The following is a 27,651-nucleotide window of genomic DNA, read 5'->3' on the forward strand; positions in this document are numbered from 1 at the left end:
CCAATCAGGATCGATATCCTTGATGACGTCGTTTGTAGGTATCCAATTACGAGATGAGTTTTCAGTGAGGACGAGAGCTCTTCTCGTGACACTAAAACAGTATGTTTTTTTTTCTCGTATAATATGTGTACTTTTAGGAAATGTACTGGGGCCAGCAATAAACAATTTGAACAATCTCGTTTCTTTGCCAACCGGATGTGGTGAACAGAATATGGTGAAATTCACGCCCAATTACCTGGTACTAGACTACTTACAAGATATTGGCATGTTGACCGATGACATTAAAAATAAAGCAATCAGGAATCTAAACACAGGTAAAACAGTTCTACTTCTAGAGTATTTTTACGATTTTTTTTAAATTCAAACATTTTAATTAGCATTTTGAAAATTTTAAGCTATTTTTATTTTTTAAGAACTACGATAATTATCGTTTTTTTAACCTAAAAAACAATTATATATACATTAAAGTTAGAAACTTTCCAAAAATTGTAATTTTTGCTGTAGTTCTAATTCTGATAATTAATCATAATTTAAAAATTGACCAACTTTACAACGCAATTAGTTAAATCAATCCATAACGATTTGTTACAGTTTTACTCTATAGTTTTCAAATTGAACATTTACTTCCTTTATTTTTTTTAAGTAAATAAATAAATTAAATTTAGATTGTGGTATTTAGATACCAATATTTTCATTAATAGCCTTTTCAAATTTTTTTTCAACTATATGAAAGATTTTAAGGTCTTTAAACAAAAGTTTGTTGAGAATGTTTAAAAATAAATTATTTAAAATCCGTTTCGATCGGTTGAGAGGAGGGGTTTTTGAAGCCTTTTCTAAAAGGAAAATAAAAAGGCACCGTTTGAGTGCTAATCCAAAGAAACGAATAATTTTATGTTGAAAAGTAATAACATATTAATAAAATTAATAACTAAATTAAGCGACAAATTTATATTTCAGGGTACCAACGAGAGCTCAGGTACCGCCACAATGACGGTTCTTTTAGTGCCTTTGGAGAAACAGATAGAGAAGGAAGCATGTTCTTAACAGCTTTTGTACTTCGTTCATTTTACGAAGCAAAGAGATACATCTACATCGATGATAACCTCATAAAGCAGATGCAAGAATGGATCGTTTCTAAACAATCAACCAATGGTTGCTTCCCGAACATTGGTCGCATCGTAGACATCGGCTTACAAGTAAATTACCAATTGTCCCAAAAACGACGAACGGGAACTATTGCTGCGTTCTACTTAGGAAACCAGTTAATTCATTTTCACTAAGTTTCAAAATCAGTTTCAAAGATTCATTGACAGAATGCGCTGCTAACAGAAAAAAAATATAAAACAATGCTTTCAAAATAACTACTCCTTGTAGCAAAAACAGAGGTCAAAAGTAACAAATATTTAATGCAGAATGATTTGAAATGATGTAGAAGGCATTGTTTTATAATTCATTTCAGTAAGTTTCATCTACTGTTAATACACTTTGTTAGGAATTCTGAAATTTGTTGAGGATAAAAATTTGTTTCCTAAGCAGAATGCAGCGAACTTCAATTTTTATTTATTTATTTTAAATTCAATTCTAAACTTTTTTTTTTGCTATACCTGTTTCGTTTGCTATACTGAAGTTCAAAAACACATTCAACTGTCTAATTTGTAAGCTATCTTTTAACTGCTAATCATACAAGATTTAATTTTATAATTTAGCTGTTAATATGTTATCTAAATGCCATATACGTATATTCTATGTTAAACTGCTATCCTTATATTTCAATGTGTAGTTAGCAATTTAATACGGACTTTGTAATAGAAAATAATAACAGAAACTTATTTTTTAATTTTTTTAATTATGTTTTAACTAAGAATTTCAGTATATGGTAAACAGTTTAACATGGAATTTGTAGCATAAAATAATAATAAAAACTTGTTTCTTTATTTATTTTTTATAGCTTAATATAAAACAATCAAAAGAAAAAAATTCTTGTAAAAGATACGTCTCAGGAACTATTCAACTGATTGGTCAAATTTTGTATTTTGCCATGTAAAATTAGATACTTTAAAATTATACAAAAATTTACATACTTACAATTCAAAAATTTTACTGTTATTAAATTAAATAACAAAAGTTGAATACATTTACTAAAATTTATTTTTTACTTGGATAAACGAATTGATAAACAACTTTGGGATAAACGAATTTAATAATTGTGGGCAAAATTTTTCAATTCGCTTTAAAACTTCTCGAGATATGGCAAAATACGCAAAGAATGAAATTAACATTAAAAGGTTCAAACTACGGAGAGCTCTCCTGACTAAACTATGGGGGATATATTTCCTAGATTGTGGCTAACCCCTATATTTGGGGGTCAAAAACCTGAATCCATTGAAAAAAATATATATTTATTCATAGAAAGTACGTTTTTGTGTCTGATTTCGTAACTTAAAATATAGTCTGAACTAAGTAATTAGCATATTTGCCCCCTCGAGCCGAGCCATTAAGGTGGATTCTTAGAACGTGAAGATCCGATCATTAGATCAAAAGTTATTTAGGGTGGTCCATTTTTTATTTTGCGCTCTGTAGAATATTTATTAAGTACAATAAATATATACTTCTATTAATTACTTATATATTTGAACTACTTTGTAGGGTGGTGTTAGAGATGAAAATTCCTCCGGCAGTATTACAGCTTATGTCCTGGCTTCACTTCTTATTGCAAATTATAACAATAAGACTATTATAAACGATGCATTCAGTTGTCTTAAAGATTATCCACCCACGAACCCATACGGTGAATTTTTGTATGCTTATGCCTATTCCCTAGATCAAAACACACCAGAAACGAAGAATTTTATTGACGAAGCAAGACAAAAGATTAACAGAACAGGTAAACTCAATGAAATATTTTTTGGTAATATTTAAACAAAGTATTGATTCTTTCCTTTAAAACACTCTCGCTGGTACACTGTGAAGTTTCTTTCTAAAATTACGGTAAAATAAAAAAGAAATTTAATTATATATGGCTAGGCTTTTAATTAGGCAATGCACATTTTGGGTTAGTTTTTGAGTGTTTTGTCAAGAGAACCGTATAATGTCACTTGTTTAGTTTATGTAGTGGTGTCATCTATAGTGAGAGATTGGAAATACTAAACTTTTTGAGTTAAGCAATTCTGTGGTGCTGCCATCTATGTGCGATTGAGTTTCTTATTCCAATAGTCCAGGGTGACTAGTTGGGGAATGCAGGACTCTGTTGAAGGGAAAAGAAATATTGTGATGTCAATGCTGGAACTCTAACCCCCGTTCTGTTGATTAAGAGACTTTTAATTGTTTAATTATCAATAATCTTAAATTATGTTTTATGTCCGACACTTGAATTTGTAGTCTTTGTGATATATCTAATCTAGTTTTGAATTTGTTTTGGGTGTATGCTGAAAACAAATAAAATAAGACAAATTAGGGTTTACTTCAAAATGAAAACTTAACGTTGTAAATGGTTGTTAGGGAAACATATTTCTTCATTAAGGGTATTAGTTATTTTATTTTTGATTTGAAAAGCGTTATGGGCAATACTAATGGAATATTTTATAATTGCTTGTTCTTTTCATAATTAGTTTAATATATTGTTATTAGAAATATTATGTATTTTTTTTAAGAAATGCTACTATCTTTGGCATTTTACTTACAATAATTTCATAAGAGCAACCGAAAGATTATTATCTGCCGAGAAGATTATGGAATATAGATTGTATTTAAATATAATGTGATGTATTAAAACTCATCCCTAATTATAAAAGTATTAACTCGCATAACTCCTTTAAATCATCCACGGAGCCCTAGGGTATCGCAGTACACTATTTTGGAACCACTGTAGTAGATAAATCGTGTCTATAAACGTAGATTATCTTTCTCACTTTCTCATAAGCTATATTTAAATAATCTTCCCTAAAGCTTAAACAAAATCAAGATTCCTTCCCAATTACTGGTTTACTGTTGATTCATACCTACAATTCGAGATTATCTTGTCTACTTTTCATTAGTTATATTAATTTCTGATAACCGTTTTTCGTTTATATTTACCAACTGGCAACGGAGATGTTACGTGTCCATTTCTGTTTCAGAGGGTATGGAATCTTTCATCATAGTTAATGGAACTAAAGCCATAGAAATAGAAACCGTTGCTTACGCTGTGCTAACTACACTTGGCATAGGAGGAACTGCTTCGGAAGCCTTACCTTACGTTAGATATCTTACGACAAACCTAAATCCTAATGGTGGCTTCTCTTCGACACAGGCAAGTTCTTTTTCGTGTGCTATTATTAACTGCTTAGATTACTAATTTTTACTAGATTTTAAACTTTATTTCAGCTTTACTCAGGACTTTCTTGCAGGTTTTTTTCGCATGCCATCTTTCAGTTTTAGAATTCTTATGAAATTCTGTTATTTTTATTGCAAATTTCATACGGTGGAACTTTTTTAAACAAGCAGGGGTTTTTTTTCATCTGCTATTAATAAATTAATAGTGTTATTTATTTTTGTATAAAATTTAATTTTTTTCCGAAACTAACTGAGTGGATTTTCTTCAACTCAGAAAGTTCTCATTCTTTGAATGCTATTGTTAAGTAGCAGAATATTTTATTTTGATTGATTAATTGATCAAAATTGATTGGATTGGTCTTCTTCAAATAAAGCAAGTCATCTTTACCGTCTTTTAGAGCTAAAGTTTCTAATTTTTTTTAATCATATTTTAGTTAATTTAAAATTAATCGAAATTATTTCGTCAAAAACTCAGGCTAGTGCTTTTTCGTGCGTCATCATTTAAAAATCATCATTTAAAACTAATTATTCTATGGAATTATATTACTTTTAAAAGCAGGAAAAAGCAGCAATAAATTAAAATTATCAGCAAAACATAATTATGATAAGAAAAATCGTTATTATCGTAATCGTTATCGAGAAATTTTACATGTTTCAGAAAACATGAATTTATACGCCCCAAAAAACTAATTAAACCAAACAATTGAAACAAATGTCTCCTCAATTGAGAGAAAATCAAATAATAGCATTTAAATTCTTTCTCATAAAAACAAACTAGGACACCAAAAAGGAGATTTTTCTTTTATTTAAAAAATAAAAGGCTTTTTTATCGTTTTTCCAGTCTACGATAAAAATACATTTCAGTATTCTCAGACAATTATTTTCACAACAACTCGGTGTGAATCAGGAGGTCATGGAGGTTAGGGCACCAAAATTTTGTGACATACGGCACGGTTGTGGTTGTGTAGACAGCACTAAGTATAGGCAGTCTTTACTTCCAAACAAGGTGGTATCCATGTATCAGAAAGTGGCTAAAGCTAAAAGCCATCACTGAGGATCGAACCCGCACTCCTTCGCAATTACAGTATGCCAAAACACATTTCAAGACTCTGTTTGGATTTAGTAATTTAGGTATTTTAAAAAATTAGAATTACGCTTATACTTATAAACTACTAACACCTGTTGAGTTTCGTTTTATTTTATAGGACACGTGCATAGGATTGAAAGCCTTAGCAGAATTCGCTAAGGGGGTGTACAAAGACCCCCTTGATCTTTCTGTGACAGTGAGCGGAGGATTAGTGAAAAATATCAAAATATCGGATGATAACAAACTTTTAGTGCAGAGGTTTAAAGTGGATGACATATCGACCACCATTAATATTAACGCTGAAGGTACAGGATGTGGACTTATTCAGGTAACGTATACATCAATTGCAACACACTTCCATTACTTTCCAATTCCTTCTGTATCTGATTTAATGCCTGCTCCTTATTATAGTGAGGAAAACGATGAAGAAGAGTAAAAATATTGGAGTATATAAGCACATTCAAAAATTGAAAGCATGGAACCTTTGCGAATGAAATCCACTAAGCGAACAATAGTATCGAGAGCAATAATCTTGAAATTGTATCAAAAAACAAACAAAAAAACATGTAAATATTACGCAATTTTTCCAGTAGTTCAACTCTTAAGTGCCGTAATTTTTGAAAAACATGCTTAATTATTTTTTTCTCCACTTTAACGTTATCTAGCTTCGTGCGTTTTTTAAAGTTAGTCTAACGGAAAGATACAGTGTATATAAAATTTTTAAAAAATCAGTTCTTACTAGAAGTTCTGCAATAACTGCCCTTAATATATATTGTTAGAATCTCTGTCAACAATTAAAAGACAAATAATAAACATTATGAACTGCAAATTAATATAAAAACCAGAGAGGAAGAAAAGAGCAATTAGAAAGCTGTTTGATTGCTTGATGAATTTTATAATTCCTTGCTGTATCATCGGGCAATTAAGCAGGTTTTCATATTTTTCGTCCAGACTTCTTCAGTAGTGATTCATTAGATTTTAACAGCGTTGTCTCTACGTCGCTGATTAACAACCCCTAATGGGTACATCTTTTATTCATTTTTGACAATTTAAATGAATATATTAAGGATGATCAATACGGAACATCAGATATATCAGTACATGAATATCAGAAAGCTTTTAATTTTTTCTGCTGAAATTTTTTCTTCTTTTTCTTGCATTTGAAAAACCCTTTTATGTAATTTTAAATTTAAATTTATTTTTCAGAGTAAATGTAGATACAAAATTTAGAAGTGTGTATGCTTTAATCTTAATAGGGAAGATTAGAAAATGATTGGTCTGTTGCCTTTCTTTCCATGTTATTATTTCCATGCACTTTAGCACGTATTTAATTTTTACTACACTGTTGCTTTTTTTTTATCAAACATTGTTTTTTTTTACCATGAATTTATTTATTTAGTATATATATGTATTTTCTATCATAGATATTTTCAATTTTAGAGGAAATAAATTAACTTATGCATTATTGTTTAGACTGATCTAAGATACAACACCAGAGTTGCGCCCGAGAAGAAAAAGTTCTCATTGGGTGTAATGGGACAATGCTCTGATTCAAAATGTAATACTGCTACCATTGAAGTTCTGACTAGGTAATGAAAACTACATATATATAATGTGCAAATTTATTCACTAATTTTCCATTGTACGAAAAAACATAATTTTTCTTTCAAAAACTATACATAGTTAAAGCAATAAATAGGAATGCTTGTTAAAAAAAATAGTGCACTTCTTAGTTTCGAGTTTCGTCCAAAATCCAAGAAAAGAGTATAGTTTGTCTAAAGTAATAACTCCCCTAGCCATTCATCTGGTCCCGAGGCGGCGACTATGGTAACGAGGTATAATTATTTAAGTTGAGGTGTGGGGTCATTGTTTAGGAGAGGTTTTGGCTCTGGTCGGCGAGAGATAAGGAATCTTTTTCTTCGGTCTTCTGTGTTAGCCCTAGAGTGAAGAGAAGCTACCTTTTCTGAAATGTGCTATTCTTGTTTCCATAGCAGCAGACGGCATCAGACTATGTGATGGGGGAGTTCTTACCGTAGACAAACTGTAGGAAACACTGGTAAATATTCGTTGCGTTTTAATGAAGAAACAGAACTTCCAACCTGCTGGTCCACACAGCAATAGAATCTTTATGTTAAAGTGATCCGCGTTTTTTTAAATGTTAGGTTGAATTAATAGCTTTATGGCAATTAAATTTTAGGATATCTTTATGATTTATAAAATTGTATAATTATATTTACATAATTTTTAAAAATAATAAATTATAAAAAGTACCAGTTTTTGTTTACCAGTACACAATTTCACTTATGAAAATAAAAAAATGCTTTATGAAAATAAAAAAATGCTATTATAAAAATAACGAAATGCTTTTATGTTTAAATATTAAATATATGTTTCATTCAATTAAATTTCCTTTATTCTCATAGTTATTTACCAGAGGGCCAAGTAGCAGGAATGAGCATCGTAGAAGTGAAGCTTGTCACAGGATTTTCACCAGTAAAACAAAGTCTTGAAAATGTAATTCATTTGTCTTTTCCTTTCTCCAGTTCTTGTTCAATAATTTATCCAAACAACAATTTAAAATTTTTTTTAAACAATGACAGCTATAATAATTCGATCTTGGTGATAATTGATATATAATCAAGTCAATAGTAGTTGCTCTGAAGTCTATTCTAACATCTCTATTTTTCTTCTTCTTTTTTTTGAAAATATATTATTACTAGCTGTTGCTCGCGGCTTTGCTCCTACGGAAGTGCCTTGATGTCAATTTAAATTATTTTCAAGAGATGTGAAGCCCATATTGGCGAAGTAATATTTAATTTTAGTATCTACGTATTTAATTTTATAATCTGTTCGACAGTCATTAAATAGCGCATACCACCCTAAGTATGAGTTCAGGACATTTCCTTATTTTAAGCAGTAGAAGTATTAAATTTATATCCTTTTCTGTTGTGAGATAGGATAGAAAACTCCTCCCAATACTCAATTACGCGCTGTACTACTTCCTCGCTCACCTCTCGAGCCACAACTTCAGTATCGTATAATATATGTATGCTATTGTTCAAAAAAGACAAGCTCCGTCACCAACAATTGGGTACTATCACTTCAAGAAGAAAAAGATCACAAATACCCACACATGTGATCTATGACGACAGCGGCATCTGATCGTTTATAAGCAAAATGACACGTTTCTTCACATAAGTTAGAATGTTAGTTAAAGAGAAGTTAATTGAATACAGCGCTGTATCGCCTTTCGATTTTGTTGAAATATAATTCTTTCTCATCTACTTCTTTTACTAAACTTAGATTTATTGTTTCTTTAAGTATTTTATTGTAACCGTGATATATTTCTGCTTTGTGTATTTGGCAACTTCGATGATTTGCTAGTTTGTTTGTACTCTACATGGCTTGGTGCCTGTCTTTGTCTTAAGTAAGCAAACTGCATAATTATTAAAACTGCACTAATACCACGCAGTTTTAATGCCGATACTGCAGAAATAAGTGTCTTACGGACTCGTAAGGGATATGTACCTGTTGAATACACTTAATCTCTATAAATATAGTGAAAAAATTGAAATATTAGTGAAGGAATCTTTGTGAAAGAATATAGAATGTGTCACTTAAGAGAATTGATATGTGACGAACCTGGCGAACTCGAAATAGAACGGAAAAAACAGTTTCTAACATAAATAAATGCCACGTTTCAACAACCAATCAGGATCGAGACACTCACACTACGTCACTTGTAGGTATCCCATTGATATGACAGTGATATCATAGCCTCTTTTATGTTTAACTTTTCTACAGATACTTTAGAAAGTATCAATAAAAAATCTAAATATTTACCTTGTAACCAAGTTTTAATTTCAATAAAAATAGTACTCTAAATACAGGTAAATACTCAGCGTATAACTAATTATTTAACGCTACATAAATTATTATTTAAGATAACCTAAAAAAATGAATACTTACCATACAGCTAACTATTTAACACTACTTAATTTATTTCTTAAATCAACCAAACAAAATTAACTATTGTAGAAGACAATAGTGCTGCCATTTTAGATAGAGAAATACCCGCGTTTTTGGTGCCACATAAGAGAAATAAACATGCAGATTACGCTTTTAGCTAAGCTCGATCTATAATTGGCGGCCATTTAATCATTTTTTTGAATTTTTAAAGCAGATGGGGGTTTTCCGTTGGAAGAATTATATTCAGCTTCAAGAGAGAAAGAGATTCGTCTTATAACACTCGCTGATGTCTGCTTGCCCCGTAATATCAAAGAAAATCAATTTACCGGTGGCTAAACTATGCATGAATTTAACCAGGGCTTGAAAAAACTCAAAAATTTTACCCGTCCCCGAGGACTGCTTGTCCAACAATGTACCTGTCCTCCTTGGAAACTAACCCGTCGCTTCTAAATAAATAAAAAATATAATTTTCGCTTATTTATTACACACATTTATATAAATTGCACAATGAATTAGTAGTTACTAGGATTACAAATACTAGGATTGGATTACGTAGTAATAAAAGGAATACTAAGTTACTAATAGGAACCCAGTATTTCTTTTATAAAATAATTTATTTATTTTATGAAATAATTTATTTCTTTTATGAAATAATTTATTTCTTTTATGAAATAATTTATTTCTTTTATGAAATAATTTAAATGACAAATGTCAAGTTGTCTGGAATGTCAATTTATCCGAGGGTACTGCGTTTTTTAAATGAATCAAATATGACGTTTCCAGTTTCCACAATCAAGCTAATGATTTACAGAGGTTTCTGCACAAAAATCTGAAAGGGGTTTTCCATTTAGGTAGATGTTCATAATTGCGTTTAACGCTTCTTGTTTAAGACCAGTACGTAATGTTTTGTTTTCTTCTTTTTTTTTTGTAAGTTCATTGCTGAAAATTCCCTTTTAACCGCTGCAGTACGGGAGACAGAGAAAACATCAATTCCACCATGTTGCTGTTTTTCTAGATTAGAGGGTCCTTTTAGAAGTGAGGAGCTAGACTCTTGTAAGATAACAAAAATTTAAAATGTAACGCCAACATTAACGTGAAAAGGGCCGTCCGCGCGGACGTCGGATTCGAGAAATTCGTTGTCCGCGGGGAATTTTTGACCGCCGAGGACGGTCGGACGGGTGGTTTTTCGAGCCCTGAATTTAACCATACTTTTTTTCTTAGTGCATAATTGAAAACCTTTCTTTTTATTCTAAAGCTCGAAGTAAAATGTATTGAAAAAGTTTCTCACACTATCTTACATCTTATCTAAATGAGTAAAAATTGCCTTTATGAGAAATATCATAATATGCAATTGTTACTCATTGCATATGCAATATCATAATATGCAATTGATACTCATTTAATAAGAGCGAAATATCAATATATGCAATTGATATTTCGCTCCTATTAAGAAAGTGTTTTTTTTCTCACAAAATGAATATTTTCTTCTGTTAGCTACTACTTGATTTTTGAAAAGAATAAAAAATATTTACTTCATGTAAAAACAGTCCTGTTTAAAATATGAAGAATTCGAGTGACGTATAAGACACACTTAGTCACATGGGTTAAGATAAATTATGAATCATGATGATCAAATGTATATTAGCTCTTTGAATATTACACGCATGTATATTATTTCCGAAATACTTAATATTTTACGTACATTAATATTTTTATTTTATTTTATTACAGCTGAAGTCTGATAAAAAGAATAACATATTGAGAGTAGATGTACAGGATAACACAGTCATCATCTACTTTTCTGAAGTAAGCAATAAAAAAAGTCAAATATATTGTTGATATTTATGATGTTTTTATTCGTTAATATTTTAATTGGATAAGTTTAATATTTTTTTTACCGATTTCTCTAAGGAATTCGGTAATAGATAACAAACTATTTTGACATTTAAATAACAATTAAATAACTTTTAAATCACTAAAATACGCTCACTGTAAAACCTTTGATATAACCTTTTTATGTTCAAAAACTATTTACAAAAACTGTGGGTATAGTAATTAGATGCCAAAAATTCGAAGTTTCGTAATTATTTTTCTTCCTCTGCTATTTATTTCCAGTTTAGTATAATTTCTTTTTATTAATTATGCTTTGTAATTTTGGCCAACGCCTTTTAGAAGAGAGACAGAGAGATTTAGCAGTCTAACGTAACGAATATTTTTATTTCCAATGGGCTGCACAATCGGTCTTGCCGATGAGCAGACCTAGTACGTTCTCCAGAGGTGGTATCCACTCTTTCAGGACCACCACAATGGGTGAGATACCGTTGTTCATGTTAATTTGGACGTCTAGTTTCTGCCACACTAGATGGCAGCACCGAGACTCTATTTGGATGCCAAAGTGCACTAGGAATTTAATTTTGCCGGAAATGCCAAGAGCCAATAAGGCATTTCAGGGATCTTTTACATACCGCATAATTATACGACATGGCCGCTGAAGATTTTCTGCATCCCGAAAATCCGGTGTCTGGGCCGGGGATCGAACCCGCAGACTTGAGCTCAGAAGGCCGACGACAAACCAACTGCGCCACCCAGCCACGTAACGAACATAAATTGCGCAATTGGGGAAACAAGAAAGATGTCACAACCTTCGACTACTGAAGTTTTGGATTTCTTGTTTATGGTAACCCAAAGGCCCCCCTAGCTCGTACTATCCGTAATGCAAAATCTAACTTAGACATATTTATTCAAAAAAATTTAACTTTTTTTATTCCAACAACAATATTTATTCTTTCACCGTTAAAATTAACTGTAACTGTTTGTGACGTTTGTTTATTCTTGGTAAGCATACAATCATAAAGAGTTTTAGTTTTGGCATTTGCCAGCGTAATTATGATTGGAATGAGTAATGTATTCAAACAAAGCATACTTCCTTTCAAAAGAAACTAAATTTAAGTTATTATGGTTTGTTTTATCTTAATTCAAATAAACTACGAGAATGATTTTTGTATATACCATATTTATTTCAAAAATGCTTGTACCGCGTTAAAAAAACACATTGAATAGTGAGAATTTTTCATTGTTTTTTTTTTTTTTTGGTTGTAAAACGATCCCTTCTCGGTTAAACAATTATTTAATAATTACCATACCGGTTTAGAAAGACACATTTATTGCCCGCGTGACTTAGACGTATAGAGAACTAAACTACAACACAGGTATAACATAAAATTAACATTTACTAATCACGTGACTTAGTGCTGCCATCTATATTCATTTCGTGAACTATTTCAGGCAGAAATATCTGATTTAAATACAAATTCAATGTTTTACACCACTGTAAAAAAAAACTTTGTTTTAAAAACAATTCTTCTGCTGTTCAACTGCATTTCTGCTGCGAAAATAGTTTCAAAAAAGTGGGACCAACTGTTGAAAACAAATGTTTTTTTTTTCCTTCAGAAAGCTGTTAAAAATATGTGACTTTTTTATATCATGTTTTTTATCTGGTATTTTTCTATATTAGATATCAAATAAAGTTGAAAAGATTTCTTTTGATGTCAATCAAGTTGTTGAAGTGAAAAATGCTCAACCTGGTACAGCAAAAGTCTATGATTACTACGCAAACGGTAATTTTTAGTTTAGGTCATGTTTTATTTACGTACTTTTAAAATAATAATTTTTACATACTAACCTTCAGACGTTGAAAATAAGAAGATTTCACACGTTTTCATGAGTTAGATCTCTTTTTTTTTGAAAACCTCTAAATATTGTCAATAGTCTCTTTAAAGGCATAAGTTATGATTATTTCGAGGATTCTTCTTTAGATTTACATACTAAAAATTCAGAATTTTCTATCGTCTTTTGCATTATTTTTTACGCGTGAAAATTATGCAGAAAGATGAGCTAGACAAAATCCATTTTCTAAAATATTAACAAATTTATAGTCTTTCCAAACTAAATTTCTAAAAGAAAAAGAACCTGAAGTGAAAATAATATGAATCAAATAATGTAGTACTTTAAAATAAATTACATCTGAAATAGAATTCGATGAACGGACACCACTAGTTATTTCATTGCTGTTTTGTGAGAAGCCGGGAGAGCTGTATTAAGATCACGGTCGGGGTTTGTCCTGTGTTACCATTAGCAGTCGAGTGTATGCAGGCTGACGTTGTGTGTGATCGAGACTGAGTAGCAACAGCGCGAGGAGGTGAATAATGTCGCAGTCACTAGTAGCAAGTCAACTGTTCAATGTGGACCATCCATCGAAGTAAGCGTGCTCAGATCGAAGTGGGCGTTACTGTCAAGAAAGGCGTGTTCAGATCGAAGTAGGAGTTTCTGATAAGGTAGGCGTGTTCACATCACGTCCGAAGGTCATCAATGTAAGGATAGTAGTTATCAACAATATTAACGTTCATCTATGAAAAGATGTCCCACCATAGAATCGAGTTTTTATGTCTTATATACCTGTGAATTGGAATTGTATTTTTGTAGTGGTAGATACGTTACAGAAGCGTCCCTAGAGCCGTATGATGACATTCCGGAAAGGGTTCCGATGCAATTTTAATCCTGATGATAAACCCTAACTTCCGTAGAAATTAATAGTAACATTTATGTGGCTTCTTGTTATATATAACGTTTGTACACTTGTAAATTTCGACAATAAAAAGACTAAATGTATTATTTAGAAAAACTGTAGTTTGCAGAGAGAAACCTGTTATAGATTTGAAATCAACAACGTGAAAATATGCAAGATTCGCTAATCTCCTGCAACAATCATCAAAAAAGGGTTTTCGCAGAGTAATTAATTAGAAAGTTACCAAGCTTACAAATACAAGTTTATAAGTGCTAGTTTATCAGTAAAAAAAACTACTATTATCTACAGCAATAAACATATATAACTTAAGTTCTTTTTTTTTAATTCTTTAATGTAGATTTAAACAATGAAACTTTAAAGTAATTAAAAATGTAAGAATACCGTTATTTCCTGATTCCACTGATATTTCTTACTTTTATTTATTTTAGAAAATTCTGCTTCGACCAGCTACACAATTACTACTGAAAGCAATGAAGCATAGAAAGAAATTATTAAAAAGATTAACATCTTTAAAGTCATTATATTAAGCTAAATATGATTGTATATTTTAAATTGTAAAAATATATTTTATATGCAATAAAAAAAATTTTATTCAAATATTTATATGTGTCATTGCATTCTCTACAATGCTTACGTCGTAAGCTAATTGAATAATTCGCACTTTGCAAACATCAACCTTAGATTTTCAATGAGGTAGGCTAATTGATATTGACTCCAGTTCAGCCTGATGCTACTTAGGCTTATTGCAGAGAGTTCACAAACTTATAAATTAAGTAGAAATTAAATGAAATCATTCATTGTTCATTATAATTTGCACTAAGTCCGAATATCTTGCCGTAAGTCCCGATACAATGAAGGCTTACTGTAAATAGCTAATTTAAACGCTTATTGTATCAAGCCAAGGGGAGTTTGGTTTTATTAAATTTAAGTAATTTTTTACTCATTTCACAATTTGAATTAATATTTTTAGTTTATTATATTTAATTTTTATTTCTCAAAAAATATTTAACGGCAGATTTGGCATTCTAACTTATACAATTCAACTTGTTGAAAAAATAGTGTGAATAATTTTCCAGCATTTAATTTCAAAATGAAAATATACTTTTAACAATCGTTTTATACTGAATTTAATTTTATGTAAGCGAGTTGTCTGGTTAATGATATCAAAAATATTTATGTTTGCATAATTGTTTTAACAAAAGTGATTTAAAAAATTTAAAATAAGTTTAAAATTACCAATGAGTCTTATGACTTAGATTGAGCTAGATTGAAACTATTTGTACGCATGCGTAACCATTATTCAATTTTTATCTGACAAAACAACTATATTCACGGGAGCGTTAGTAACCATATGATTTGGATACTTGCAACTAATCACATGATGGTGTCTAATCACATGGCTGTGCATGACGTGTTAGCTTTACAGCTTCATGGCTAAGGTTTATTATTTCATTGAATACATTTTCGGATAAGATTTAATTTTATGCCTGAAAGAGACTGTGCCTCGAACCTAATAGACTGACCAACACGCGACGTCATTTGCTTGTATCCAATTGAGGCAGTGACTTGCCCCTCCTAGATTTTCTTAAGTGACGGGTTATATAGCATATTGAATTTTAACATATGATGTAGTTGCCATAGTAAAATACATATTTTAATAAACTTAAAAGAGATTTTGGTGTTGTAAAAAACCGTGCTTTTCTGTTTGTATGTTGTTGTTTTTATGAATAATAATAAAAGTAAATAGCGTTTAAAATGTACACGAATCAGATTTGATATCATTTCAGAAGAAAGTTATTCATATAAAAATTTAAATAAGGTATCAATTTTTTTTTAGATTATTATGAAATTTTAGATTTTTTCCCCATCAATTTAAAATACAAATATTTTTGAAAGTTAAAAAAAAATAATTTTTTGCTACATTTAATAGTTTAAAATAACTTAAAAATCTATATTTCTCTTTACATGAATTAACTTTGATAAGAAAACAGAACTATTAATTTAGCATTGAAGACAGTTCTAGCCATATTTACAAAGAGGTCATCACTTAACTTAGAAATTACGCCTTGCTATTGTCACAATATTGAGATATTAATTTGAGGGTATTAAGAAAGCCAGATAGGTAACAGTTTAGCTTCTGATCTACTTCATCCTTAATTTAAGTAAACTATACAGTGTCGATATTTAAATTACGCCTTCAAAATTTCCAGCGAACACTCTCCCCCCCCCCCCTCCAAACTTTAAGGATCGAAATCCGAATCCAACAAAAAATAAAAGTTTCGTGTCTGAATTTTTACTTAATATCTAAAGTTACTAGCTTCGGTGATATCTTCAAGTGTTGAAAAGTACACATTAATCACGAAGTACTAGAAGTAATTAGTCTTATTTTGCAAAAATTATTATAAATTTATTTCAATTATATAAATTTATTTTAACCAGCAGTATACAATAGTTTTAAGAATACCATTTAACATCATATGCAATTATAAAATGAAAGCTTATTAGCTAAGTTTAGCATATTCAGATGAGGCTTCGTATGAATAAAGCACAAATAAATACTCAAAAATCGACGCATTATAGTTTCGATTACATTAACAAGGGCGTTCATCGTGACGAAACACAAAATGACAAAAGAAAGTAGCATGAGAAGTACATTAAAATATTGAATAAAAAAGGTTTAAACATAGACAAGAGGAAGAGGCTTGAGTAAGATAATTAAAGATGAAAGATTTTTTTTTTTTTAAAAAAAAGGTCTGAGAGAGATAAGAGGAAACCCCAGGAGCACAAAATGCGTAAATTAGATTAAAACAGATTTAAAAACAATTGGATAGAAATAGGATGCCAGAAGCTTCTTCATTTACTAAATTATTAGAATTTTTCAAAACATGGAGCGATTCCCAGAAGTCAAGTCAATAGATGAAGAACATATACATTTTATAAATAAATTAAAATATCCAAAAATAACAAGACATCCAATAAATACGCATACTATAAGTTATAAGACATCTAATTAGGTGTATGTTCAATATCGCTCCTTACGTGATATTTAAAAAAAATTAAAAAAATCTTTTAAAAAAATCTTATCAGGAAATGATTATCCTTTTAGGCTTAACGTAAATGCTTATTTAGGAAAAGTACCATATTAGGTCTCAAGACCTTAAAATTATTTACTTTAGCAACGCATTAGAGAGATTTGACACGTTCGTAGATTATTCCGCACTCGCAGTATTGCGCAGAATAGCTACGACAAATAATCTTGTTTTTTTACAGAGCTTGTGCAGAACTTAAGTGAGAATAAGTGAGCATACGATTTTAACGTGAAAACTCTAAATCTTTCCATCGAATGAGATAGACAAGCTGTATTTGGAAGTGGTACGTTGTTTATTACTTTTGATATCGTAAATAACTTTACTGTTAAAAAAAAATTCGTGGTATTCCGCAACTAAAATGATCGCAAAATTAAAAATTACTGCAAAAGTGATTAAATGAATTAATAAAATGATTAATCACTTTTACTAGATGAAGAAGTCTCAAGTTAACAAAAAATTTTATTCTAATCAAAATTGCAGGCTTACAATCTCTACTTTATGAACAAATGCAATCATTAAGGCTTTTGACAGCAATTCCTAATTCTTTTTCGGACACGATTGGAAAAGGCCTTGATAACCACAGGAAGAATTTAAAGAATTTAAACCACAAGAAAAAATGTTAGATACTATGCTTCATTTGGAAAGAATTTTCAGGATATTTTCGTATGAAAATCGTTTCCTTTAAATGGACATTAAGATAAAGACATATAATTTGTTTATGACCTCATTCCATCTAAAAGTACATGTAGTAGATTATTTAATAACATTAACCTCATAAATGGAAAATTGTATGTCTGGGAAGCAGAGGTAAAATTCTCTTTATTTTATTTTATTATAATTCTAATCATGTGCTTGTGCTTAGCATGATTAGAATTATTCATGCTGGTTAAATTATTAGTTTTTGAGGAATTTAATTAGACGATCAAATTAGACTCAAGGAATTTAATTAGACTCAAAATTAGACAACACACATAAGTGATCCTGAAATAAGTTTTTTGAGAATTTATTACTATTTATGTTTTAGGCATTTTTAATGCATTTGTAATGTGATGGTTAAGGAGAGTTTTGATATACATTACCCACTGAAGTTTTGAGTACCCAGAAAAAAATCATGCACATATTTCAAAATATATTCATGTTAATATGTGTACATATATAAAACATATAAATTATAAAAGTATCATATTCCTTTATATTTTTTTCCGTTTTCATATATATATATATATATATATATATATATATATATATATATATATATATATATATATATATATATATAACTGGAATAGCAAACAGTTAGACTCTCATTAGTAAATCCATACAATGGCTTAATTTAGAAGAGGGGTCTTCAACGCGTGGCACTTCGAATCATGTCATTCCGTTTAAAATAATAGTTTGATGAAAAGATGGAAAAGACAATCGAAGGACATATGTTCCAAATTAAAATTTGCAGTTAACTGTGCAAAACTCGTGGAAGAGGTTTATATACGACTAGCTTATTAGTCTATTTATTGTTTTATTGAGAGAAATAATAAAACATATAACAAACAAATTTGACCAAACCCTGTAAAAGAGTCGTGGTCGCTCATAGGATAGAGCATTCGCTTTCCAATGAGGTGAAACGGGTTCGAATCCCAGTGATGGCTGATCGAGACGAATCCGGCACCAGGCTCACGCCGACCACGATACTGACATAAAATGTCCTCAGTGGCAGACGAATTAGGCTAACCGTTAAAGGTTTACGTGGTTGTCCTGTCCAAGTAGCGCAAATACGGGTTAGTTTCATAAAAAAACACTACATGAAGGCCAATTTCTCACAATACTTGATGCAGGAGTTTCTTTGTCTTCTGGATTGAGTTCGAAAACGAGGCTACGGAGTTGAGCTTTAGTAGTTGTAAACACGAAATTGAGTCGGCTGTTCAACGATAGGTATAAAATAAAGTAAAACACTGTGAAAAGTTCTTTATCAAATTATGATATAAAGTACCGGCACTTTGAGTGCATCATCAACAAAATCCATTTTACCGTAAAACATTTTTACCCCTAAACATTATATCGTAATTCTTACAGTTTATATTTATTTAATTTGAGTGATCCAGTGATTTTATAGTAATTATTACAGTAAAAATTACTGTGGGTCAGAATTTTTTGTTCCGTAACTTGTTCCAGTAAAAATGAATTTTAAGGTGAAAGACTTTTACCGTTATTTGTTCGGGAATTTTTTTACAGTGAAGAACGCAAAATCAATAACGAGATCACATTTGGCAGTTCAGTATTCGAAGGATATTTAGAAAATAACAACTACAATTATTGCACATGATATTGCAGCTTTAATTAAGCAGAAATAATGTCAAACTACACATTTACTTTGAAATCATTATCATCTCTTTTATAATGATTTGACCTCACTGTAAAATGATCATCATATTTATCTGTTTCAGAAAATAACAAAAATACATAAAATAAATTTATTCTACTTTAATATAATTTCAAGTTTTAAATAAGTACGAGCGTGTAAGAAATCAAAAAATTTAGTTATCTGTGCTCAGTGGCGCGACAGGCCATAGAGGGCCAAGGCCATTCTGTGCCCATCTGTTCTCTTGACCATTGGTCTCTGAGAGTGCAAGAGCAGATGTTCCGGTAGGGTGGTCAACCCAACGAGGAACCTCCAGTGTTTAGTTCCCAAGCATGCTTGGTACTCATTTTATCGACCCACTGAAGGAATGAAAGACTGAGTCAACCTTGCCCGGCCCGAGGATAAAACGAAGAACCTGTGGCAAGACAATACGAAGAGCTACCTCTCAGCCACCGGGCGTAAAACGATCTACCACCTAATAAAAAATTTGAGTCTGATTCCATAACTTAAATTATCGTCTGCACTAATTAATTAGCATAGTTGAAGTCAGTCCCTCGAACCATTATAAATGAGTCCTAGAACGTGAAGATCTGAGCATTAGATCAAAGGTTATTGAAGATGGTTCGCTTTTTATTTATTATCATTTGTACTAACTAAATAGCATACTTGAAGTCCGCCCCTCGAATCATTATGAATGAGTCATAGAAAGTGAAAATCTGATCATTAGATAAAAAATTATTTAGGGTATTCCGTTTTTTCCTTTTGCGCACTGTACAACAATCGCTTTGTTAAGTAATATTCCTATAAAATTAATATTCCTTTATTTTTGATGTAATATAGTTGCTGTTATTTTTGGTGTTCAGTAACATTAAACTTAATTATAAGAATAAAGTAGAATATTCAAAAGAGTCTGTAAGGTTACGCAATTTAAACATATTAAAAGAACATATTTAATGTAACAGCGTCACACTAATTCTAAAATTAAAATTAGTTTGTAAATTATTTCTACAGATAGCGCAGAAATTATATATTATAAAATTATTTAATTCAGTTCCGAGACATTTAAAAATTAAATTATAGTTAGATTTATTGCACATACGTGCATATTTTAATGGTGAACTTTTGTTTCTAAGCTGCGTGGAATACAGCAACAAATTCACTCACAGGCGTACTTAATTGCAAGCAATCCCCTGACAATGTCCAAAATACGGACACATTTGTGTTTGGAATGAGCTTGGTTTAAACTTTTTTATGACTACCTTGCTAATAACACGTAGGACCACCTTTAGCCCTTAAAACTGCTAGCACCCGCCGTGGCATAGATTCCACAAGGTGCTGATAGGTAGTCTGAGGTATCTGGTACCAAGCGCTCACCAACTGGTCCTGCGATTCCCTCACATTGCGAGGCGGTAGCGTGGCAGCACGAATTTGGTTTTTCAAGTAGGACCACAAATGCTCTATTGGATTAAGGTCAGGGGAATTTGGGGGCCAAGACATGACTTGAAAGTCACTGGAATGTTCCTCGAACCAATCCATGACGATTCGACCCGTATGACATGGTGCATTATCCTGTTGGTAAACACCATTCCCCGCAGGAAAAACTGTTGCTATGATTGGGTGAACCTGGTCTGCAACTGTGTTCAAGTAGCTTACAGACGTCAGGGATTGTTCTATGAGGATTATGGGTCCTAATGTGCCCCATGAAAACATTGTTCCTGGGCGAGAAACCATGAAAACCTGGGCGAGCCCATTGTTATAGATGGAGAGTGGTCATAATGTAATGGTTCTTCGGTGTCGGTATTTAGATTTAACTACACCTTTTAAAATTTTACATAAAAGCTCCATTTAACTTGAACCTAAGTGTTCTTTTACTCTATTCTTTGTGTTGATGAACACAAATTCGCAGGTAGCTTTTTTTCTATATCATGTAAAAGCTTTATTTTTCCAGTATTAGGTACTCTCCTTGTTAGATGTCCAGTCCATATTTCACTAACTGCCTTATGTATTATGTAATATAATGTGTTATTCGAATATTGTATTAATTATTACATGATTTTCTTCAAAACAGGTCTGAAATATCACCACTGTCAATGCAATGTGGTATTTAATCAATGGTTGGGTGTTTTCTTTTCTTTTTTTTAATTGTCTAACTCAAGACACTGACCCCAAAAAGTAAGTTGTATATTTACTGTTTCATTAGATCAAGAAAATTTTGTACATTTACTGTTTCATTAAATCAAGAAAATGTTGTATATTTACTGTTTCAATAGATCAAGAAAATGTTGTATATTTACTGTTTCATTAGATCAAGAAAATGTTCGTATCTTCGATTGTATAAAGTCAGCTTTATTTTCTAAGCAGAAAATTATCAATTATTCATAGCTTGCAACGTGTATGATCGATGAGGAAAATTTTTATTTAGGTAACAATATTTACATTTTAGTACAAAAATTTTGTTTACTAAAGCTTTAAAAAAATTTTTTTCGATTACCATGATAGATCAAAAGTTCAAATACAAGTATTTAAAATCTTTTAGTTAAGCATCATATTTATAAGAATTAGTAAACTGTATCACTTCTTAGAAATATTTTTCTAGTCTAATTATTAATTTACTTTCACTAGTGTTAATCCATTCCCAAGTTATGCATATTCCATACTTCCTATACTTCCAAACTCTATACTATTAATCTAATGTATATTCCATATTTCCATAAGCTATTCTGTAATCATATAATGAGCAATAATTTGTATATTGGTAACGCTGGGGAGCAAATGAATTTTGCTCCAAAAGTTGCCGATATCATTTCAATGACAGTTTAGTCTATGTTTCTTTAAAATATACATGGTTAAAAATGTTAAATATAATAGAGCGCCGCATAAGTGACTTCTAGGCCTCTAGGGGATTTAGGGCACTGACTTCTAGGGGATTTAAGGCACATCATTTGATTAAATTGCATAGGAACTCATGCCTGGAAATCTCGTCGTACGCGCTTCTCTATTATGAACCGTTTTTGTGAGCTTCTGATAACGTTATAATATGGAGTGCCCCTAGACGCGTATGATGACATTTTAAAGCACGGGTACCTATGCAATTTCAATCCTGATGCTGTGCCTTAACTCCCTTAGAAATTAATCTCAATATTTTCACGACCTACTGTTATATATAACGTTTTTAAATTTTATGTATCACTTTATGTATTATATAAACTTTATTCAAACGCTATGCAACATTTTGCATATTTCGGAAAATAGACAAAGAATGAAATATACAAGAAAAACTACAGCAGGGAGAAAGAAACAGATAGCAGACTTGATATCAGCGACGTAACAACATCTAATATCCGTTAAAAAAAATCTCATGCTATGGAAAACAAAAAAAAGGCTTGTTCACGAGTGCAATTATCGTTACCAGTGAAATTATCGTCTTCATTAATATAAATTTTTTATTCCTTGTCAAAAATGAAATGTATATAAATTAAAAACAAATACTTAAGTAAGAAAGAAAAAAATATGGCGAAAATTAAGAGAATAATTATCAAGGTAAATCAAAATGAAAGTGGTATTAAAAGCATCAGTTGGAGAGTGGCATATGAAACTGGATAGCATTTTGGATAATCAGATTGTACCTTTCTCGTTGTTCTCCAGTTCTATTCTTAGAAACCTCTCTTAACCTGACATACTCGACTTGGAAGGATGGAGAATATGTGGAATGAGAATTTTTAAGAATGTTTTAAATGTTACTGATATAATTTATGCAAATAAATTTCGAGATATTTTCTATTTTTTTCAAAACACCAAAATACATGATCGCCACCTCTTAGTATCGCTATTTTTTTGCAATCTAATAAAGCAAGGCACTTATTTTTGGAGAGGCATAGTGTTTTCAAGTAATATTCTATTATCAAAATTTTTTCCATAGAAAAAAAAATTCCTCGAGAAAACGAAAGTTAAAAATTTAAAGGGAACAACGCAGTAAAATTTTCAAAAATGAAAGAAAAGTTACTGAATTTTTCTAAAATGTAAAATTTACAGAATAATGTGCAGTGCTCTAACTAAAACAATTTTCAACTGATTTCATTTAAATTTCGACAATATGTTTACACTAAATATACTTTTTGTTGCATGACCGAATTTTTTTAATTGAATGGACTGGTTTTGAGTAATCTACGAAAACTAACTTATTTTATGTCCTTTCTTAATTCTTTTTACAAAATACAAATTTATTAAAAAAAATTAATTTAAAAACCCTACGTGCTGCGAAAATTACTTCTCGTAGTTTTAAAAAATCAAAATGGAATCAAATCTGAATGATTTTTCTTTAAATTTATGAGTACAGCAAGTGGTGATCAAATTAAAAAATAAGTTATAAACATTGCAGTACATAAGCACTAACTTTTTTAATTGTTTTGTATCTGCAATATGACAATATGAAGATTGAAATATGTGCAATAAGATAAAAAAAAATACTAAGTTAAGTTTTCACAATTTTTGCAAATTCAGCATTATTTTTTTACAGAAGTTTCAACTGTGTTTTTTTCTTTAAAGCAAAATCACTGTAGCAGAAAAGGCTTCTTAAAATAAAACCATTTTTGAATCTATTAATTACACTTATAATCTATTCCCTGTGTTACTTTTGCAGCATATTTAATAACGTATTTGGTTTCTTTTTCAACTTCAGGATTAATTCGATACTCCTTATACATATATTTTTGAGCTTCATTTTGAACAGATATTTTAAAAATATATTTTAAGTTTGGTGTTCACGGAACATCTTTCAAATTTTAATTTCATTATTTTTCTTTGAAATTTAGCTGATTGTCAGCATTTATTTAGAATATGATAAAACAACATTACAATTTTGCAATTTACGATACTTAATATTGATTTGTTTTTTCTCTTATACAGTGGGTATATTTTTACGAGTGCAAAAGTACTTAAAAAAGGAGAGGAAAACAAACTTTATTTGAGGAGAATAGGGAATTTGGATGAAGGTACTTTAAATGTTACTTTATTGTACAGGTCAGACTTTTTCTCAGTAGATGTTCCTCAGATTTCTCAAGAATTTCCAGTACCTTCAGGTAATATATTTTCTTCAAAAAGATATCTATGCTATCTCAAGCAAGAAAAAATAAACTTTACCTGAATTTTATAAACTAGAGCTAAATAAAAAAGAATTAATATCAATAGTATTTCTTGCTTCAAAAGTATACCGGTTGTAGAATACGCATACATAGTGTCTCGTATTGACAAATCTTTATATTTTTAATAATTATAGAAAAAATTAAAAAACAAATTCTCCATTACGTGTGATAAAGTAAATTTTTAATGAAAAATGTTGTTTCTAAATTCTGACCCCTCCTCATTGATTTAGAAAAAAAAAGGAGGGATTGAAATCCTGAGAAACTATATTTAATAAATTTTCCGACTAGTGGAGTTAAAATAAATTCTTTTCCCTTCTTTCCTTTTTCATAATTTATATACTGAAATGAACTGTTTTTGATGATTTTAATCTATTTTTCTCTTATTATCCCTTTAACTCAGATTGGACACCGGTGTCCCTTTTAAATATTTTTTTCTGACTCTCTAAATACGGACAAAAATATATTTTGGTAGTTTTTAATTATAGAAAACTGCTTTATATACGCAGTTTTATATATATATATATATATATATATATATATATATATATATATATATATATATATATATATATATATTATATATATATATATATATATATATATATATATATATATATATATACATATATATATATATATATATATATATATATATATATATATATATATATATATATATATTATATATATATATATATATATATATATATATATATATATATATATATATATATATATATATATATATTATATATATATATATATATATATATATATATATGGGTCATTCTCACAAAAACAGTCATTTTCATGTCCCCGATATATTTTATGTCTGTTTTACAGCTTACGAAAAAAAAAATTCAGGGAAAGTGTCCTTCAGAATGCAAGCTAACAAAAGAATAAAAATAAAATTATCAATTTTCATTTTTTATTTATTTTAGGTAATTAAAATATACCAATATGTCATTCCCTCACTTGTCCCCACTGCTGATTTAAAAAAAGAAAAAAATTCGTTCTGAAACAAATTTTTTTTTTTTACAAATTCGTGTTTTTTATTTCAGATTACTGAAATATAGAATTCAGAAAATCAATTTTAAATTTAATTTCTGATAAAAATATTAACACAGCACTATTTTAAACTTTGTCCCCAGTGTTTCGCGTCATTCGCTCACAACAATGTTCTTATCACCTGCAATCTTCTTAGAATAAAAATATTTTAATAAAAACTTCAGAAGTTAACAACTGGCATCATAGAACAAAATTGCAGTATGTTTCCATCTTCCACTTAATGAAGCTTTGTTGTGGAATAAATTTGAATGAATCAAACCAGGTAAAATTTTTTATATTTGTCATTCCCTCATGTCATTTTTTAGAGTAAAATAAAAAACAACTTCATCGAGAAAGTGGATAATTATATGTTGCTTTCTTGTATGAATATAATTGTATCTGATTGACTTCAGAAATTAATTAGGCCTAACTGTTATTTTCAAATTTTATTGAATTCGTCATTCCCTCACTAGTGTATAAAGTGAGGGAATGACGCTGAAGTGAGGGAATGATTCAAGATGAGTATATTATTAAATTTTTTTTTGTTCAATCGTGCCAGCCAATTTTATTTCCCAAACATGTAAAAACTATTTTATATATAAGACTAAATTATAATAAATACTAGATATACTTAGTATGTTATCATTTTCACACTTTAGGTAGATGTAACTTAGATAGAAACATGTATTAAAATAAAATATCATTCCCTCACTATTAGTGTCATTCCCTCACTTTTTAAATAGTGAAAATAATTAATTTACTTATTAATTAATTTGAAAAATAAATTGAAAAATTAATAAATTAATTAATTTATTTATTAAATTAATTAATTTATTTATTAAATTAATTAATTAATTATTAATTAATTATAAATTAATTATTTAAAAAATTAATTAATTTAAATATTAAGTATAATTTATAGGATATATACTTTCTTTATAATGCCATTACATATTTCTATTCATATAAAAAGTTTCAGAGCTTTTTATTCACTTTACTATTTTGGGATTTTATGAACTGAAAAATGACAGTTTTCGTGAGAATGACCCATATATATATATATATATAAATCCAAAAAAATAGTAGTTTGATTTTTTTTCATTCATATTCAAAAGTTTATCAATAATTAATTTTACAAATTGAAGAAATTTTAATGAAGACTAACTGTTTTCTCGTGATTTGAATATCTACAAATTTGAAAAATGATTGCTTGGAAGTGAGCCGTGTTTGAAGATTTTACCTTTAACGCAGAAAAAGACGCCGTATTACAAAACCATAACTTATATAACTTATTAAAATATTAAATATAATATTCTTTACTAAATTATTTCAAACCTAATCTTACCTAAATTATTACAAAATAATGAAAGAAATATGAAAAATATGTTTAATAAAATTCTGCGTCAAAGGGTTAACATCAATAAAGGTTTCTCAGGAATGAAACATTTTTATTCTTCAATAGTATTTTGCGTGCCATATTGAAGCTAATTTCTCAACTACAGTGTTTTTGAATTATTTTGTTAAGGTTAATTTTTTTTAGAACACTTGCATGCAAGATAAAATCTGCAACATTAGGTAAAACATGTGCATTTCTGATTCTTGATGCTTCGTCGCATTTTAAAAAAAGACCAGATGTTTTCAAACAATTCAAAGACATTAAAATTTGAAAATAGTCTTTCAACTATTGAATTGAAGAGCTTTCTAGCTATCTATGGCTCCTTCTAATGCCGCAATCGTATTAACCCACTGAAAGCAATTTCAACATGAATGAATATATTACTTGACCATCAAAAATTTAAATTTAATTCGTTCATTTAAAAGACAATGATTAAACCTGTAATTCTAATTATGTATATATTTGGTGTTATGCATACTTAAATGTTTTTAAAATCCCATTAATTTCAAGTTGGATTTAGTTATGTATGTCTCCCTGCTTATGAAAGAGTCTGTGCTCTATAAAATTGACGAGATAAGCACTGGTGGTATGGGAGAATTGACTGCATGGGCTGAGAGCCATGACCTAACTTTTGCATTCACGCGGCTGACACCGATTTGCACTTGTATAC

At 29.8% G+C, this 27,651-nt stretch overlaps 2 protein-coding genes across 7 annotated transcripts in view; both read left to right on the forward strand.

Annotated features, from left to right (window-relative positions):
* LOC107450328 (alpha-2-macroglobulin) overlaps positions 1-14,553 on the forward strand; it is a 76,578-nt gene extending 62,025 nt beyond the window's left edge. For all 6 annotated transcript variants that reach the window (XM_043047096.3, XM_043047097.3, XM_043047098.3 and 3 more), the window contains 10 exons: positions 138-314; positions 958-1,196; positions 2,647-2,884; positions 4,116-4,288; positions 5,517-5,726; positions 6,872-6,987; positions 7,822-7,912; positions 11,099-11,173; positions 12,882-12,984; positions 14,381-14,553. In XM_043047096.3, the coding sequence (XP_042903030.2) occupies positions 138-314; positions 958-1,196; positions 2,647-2,884; positions 4,116-4,288; positions 5,517-5,726; positions 6,872-6,987; positions 7,822-7,912; positions 11,099-11,173; positions 12,882-12,984; positions 14,381-14,433 (1,475 nt within the window). In that variant the 3' untranslated portion in view covers positions 14,434-14,553. The remainder of the gene's footprint in view (positions 1-137; positions 315-957; positions 1,197-2,646; positions 2,885-4,115; positions 4,289-5,516; positions 5,727-6,871; positions 6,988-7,821; positions 7,913-11,098; positions 11,174-12,881; positions 12,985-14,380) is intronic.
* A 3,195-nt stretch (positions 14,554-17,748) lies between these two features.
* Positions 17,749-27,651, forward strand: part of LOC107450332 (alpha-1-macroglobulin) — a 70,837-nt gene continuing 60,934 nt past the window's right edge. The window contains exons 1-3 of the mRNA XM_043047101.3: positions 17,749-17,848; positions 21,466-21,569; positions 24,303-24,475. Coding sequence (XP_042903035.2) covers positions 21,493-21,569; positions 24,303-24,475 — 250 coding nt within the window. The 5' untranslated portion in view covers positions 17,749-17,848; positions 21,466-21,492. The remainder of the gene's footprint in view (positions 17,849-21,465; positions 21,570-24,302; positions 24,476-27,651) is intronic.

The sequence above is a fragment of the Parasteatoda tepidariorum genome, chromosome 7, assembly GCF_982258835.1.
Source record: "Parasteatoda tepidariorum strain Cologne lab strain chromosome 7, Ptep-v5.0, whole genome shotgun sequence".
Lineage (NCBI taxonomy): Eukaryota > Metazoa > Arthropoda > Arachnida > Araneae > Theridiidae > Parasteatoda > Parasteatoda tepidariorum.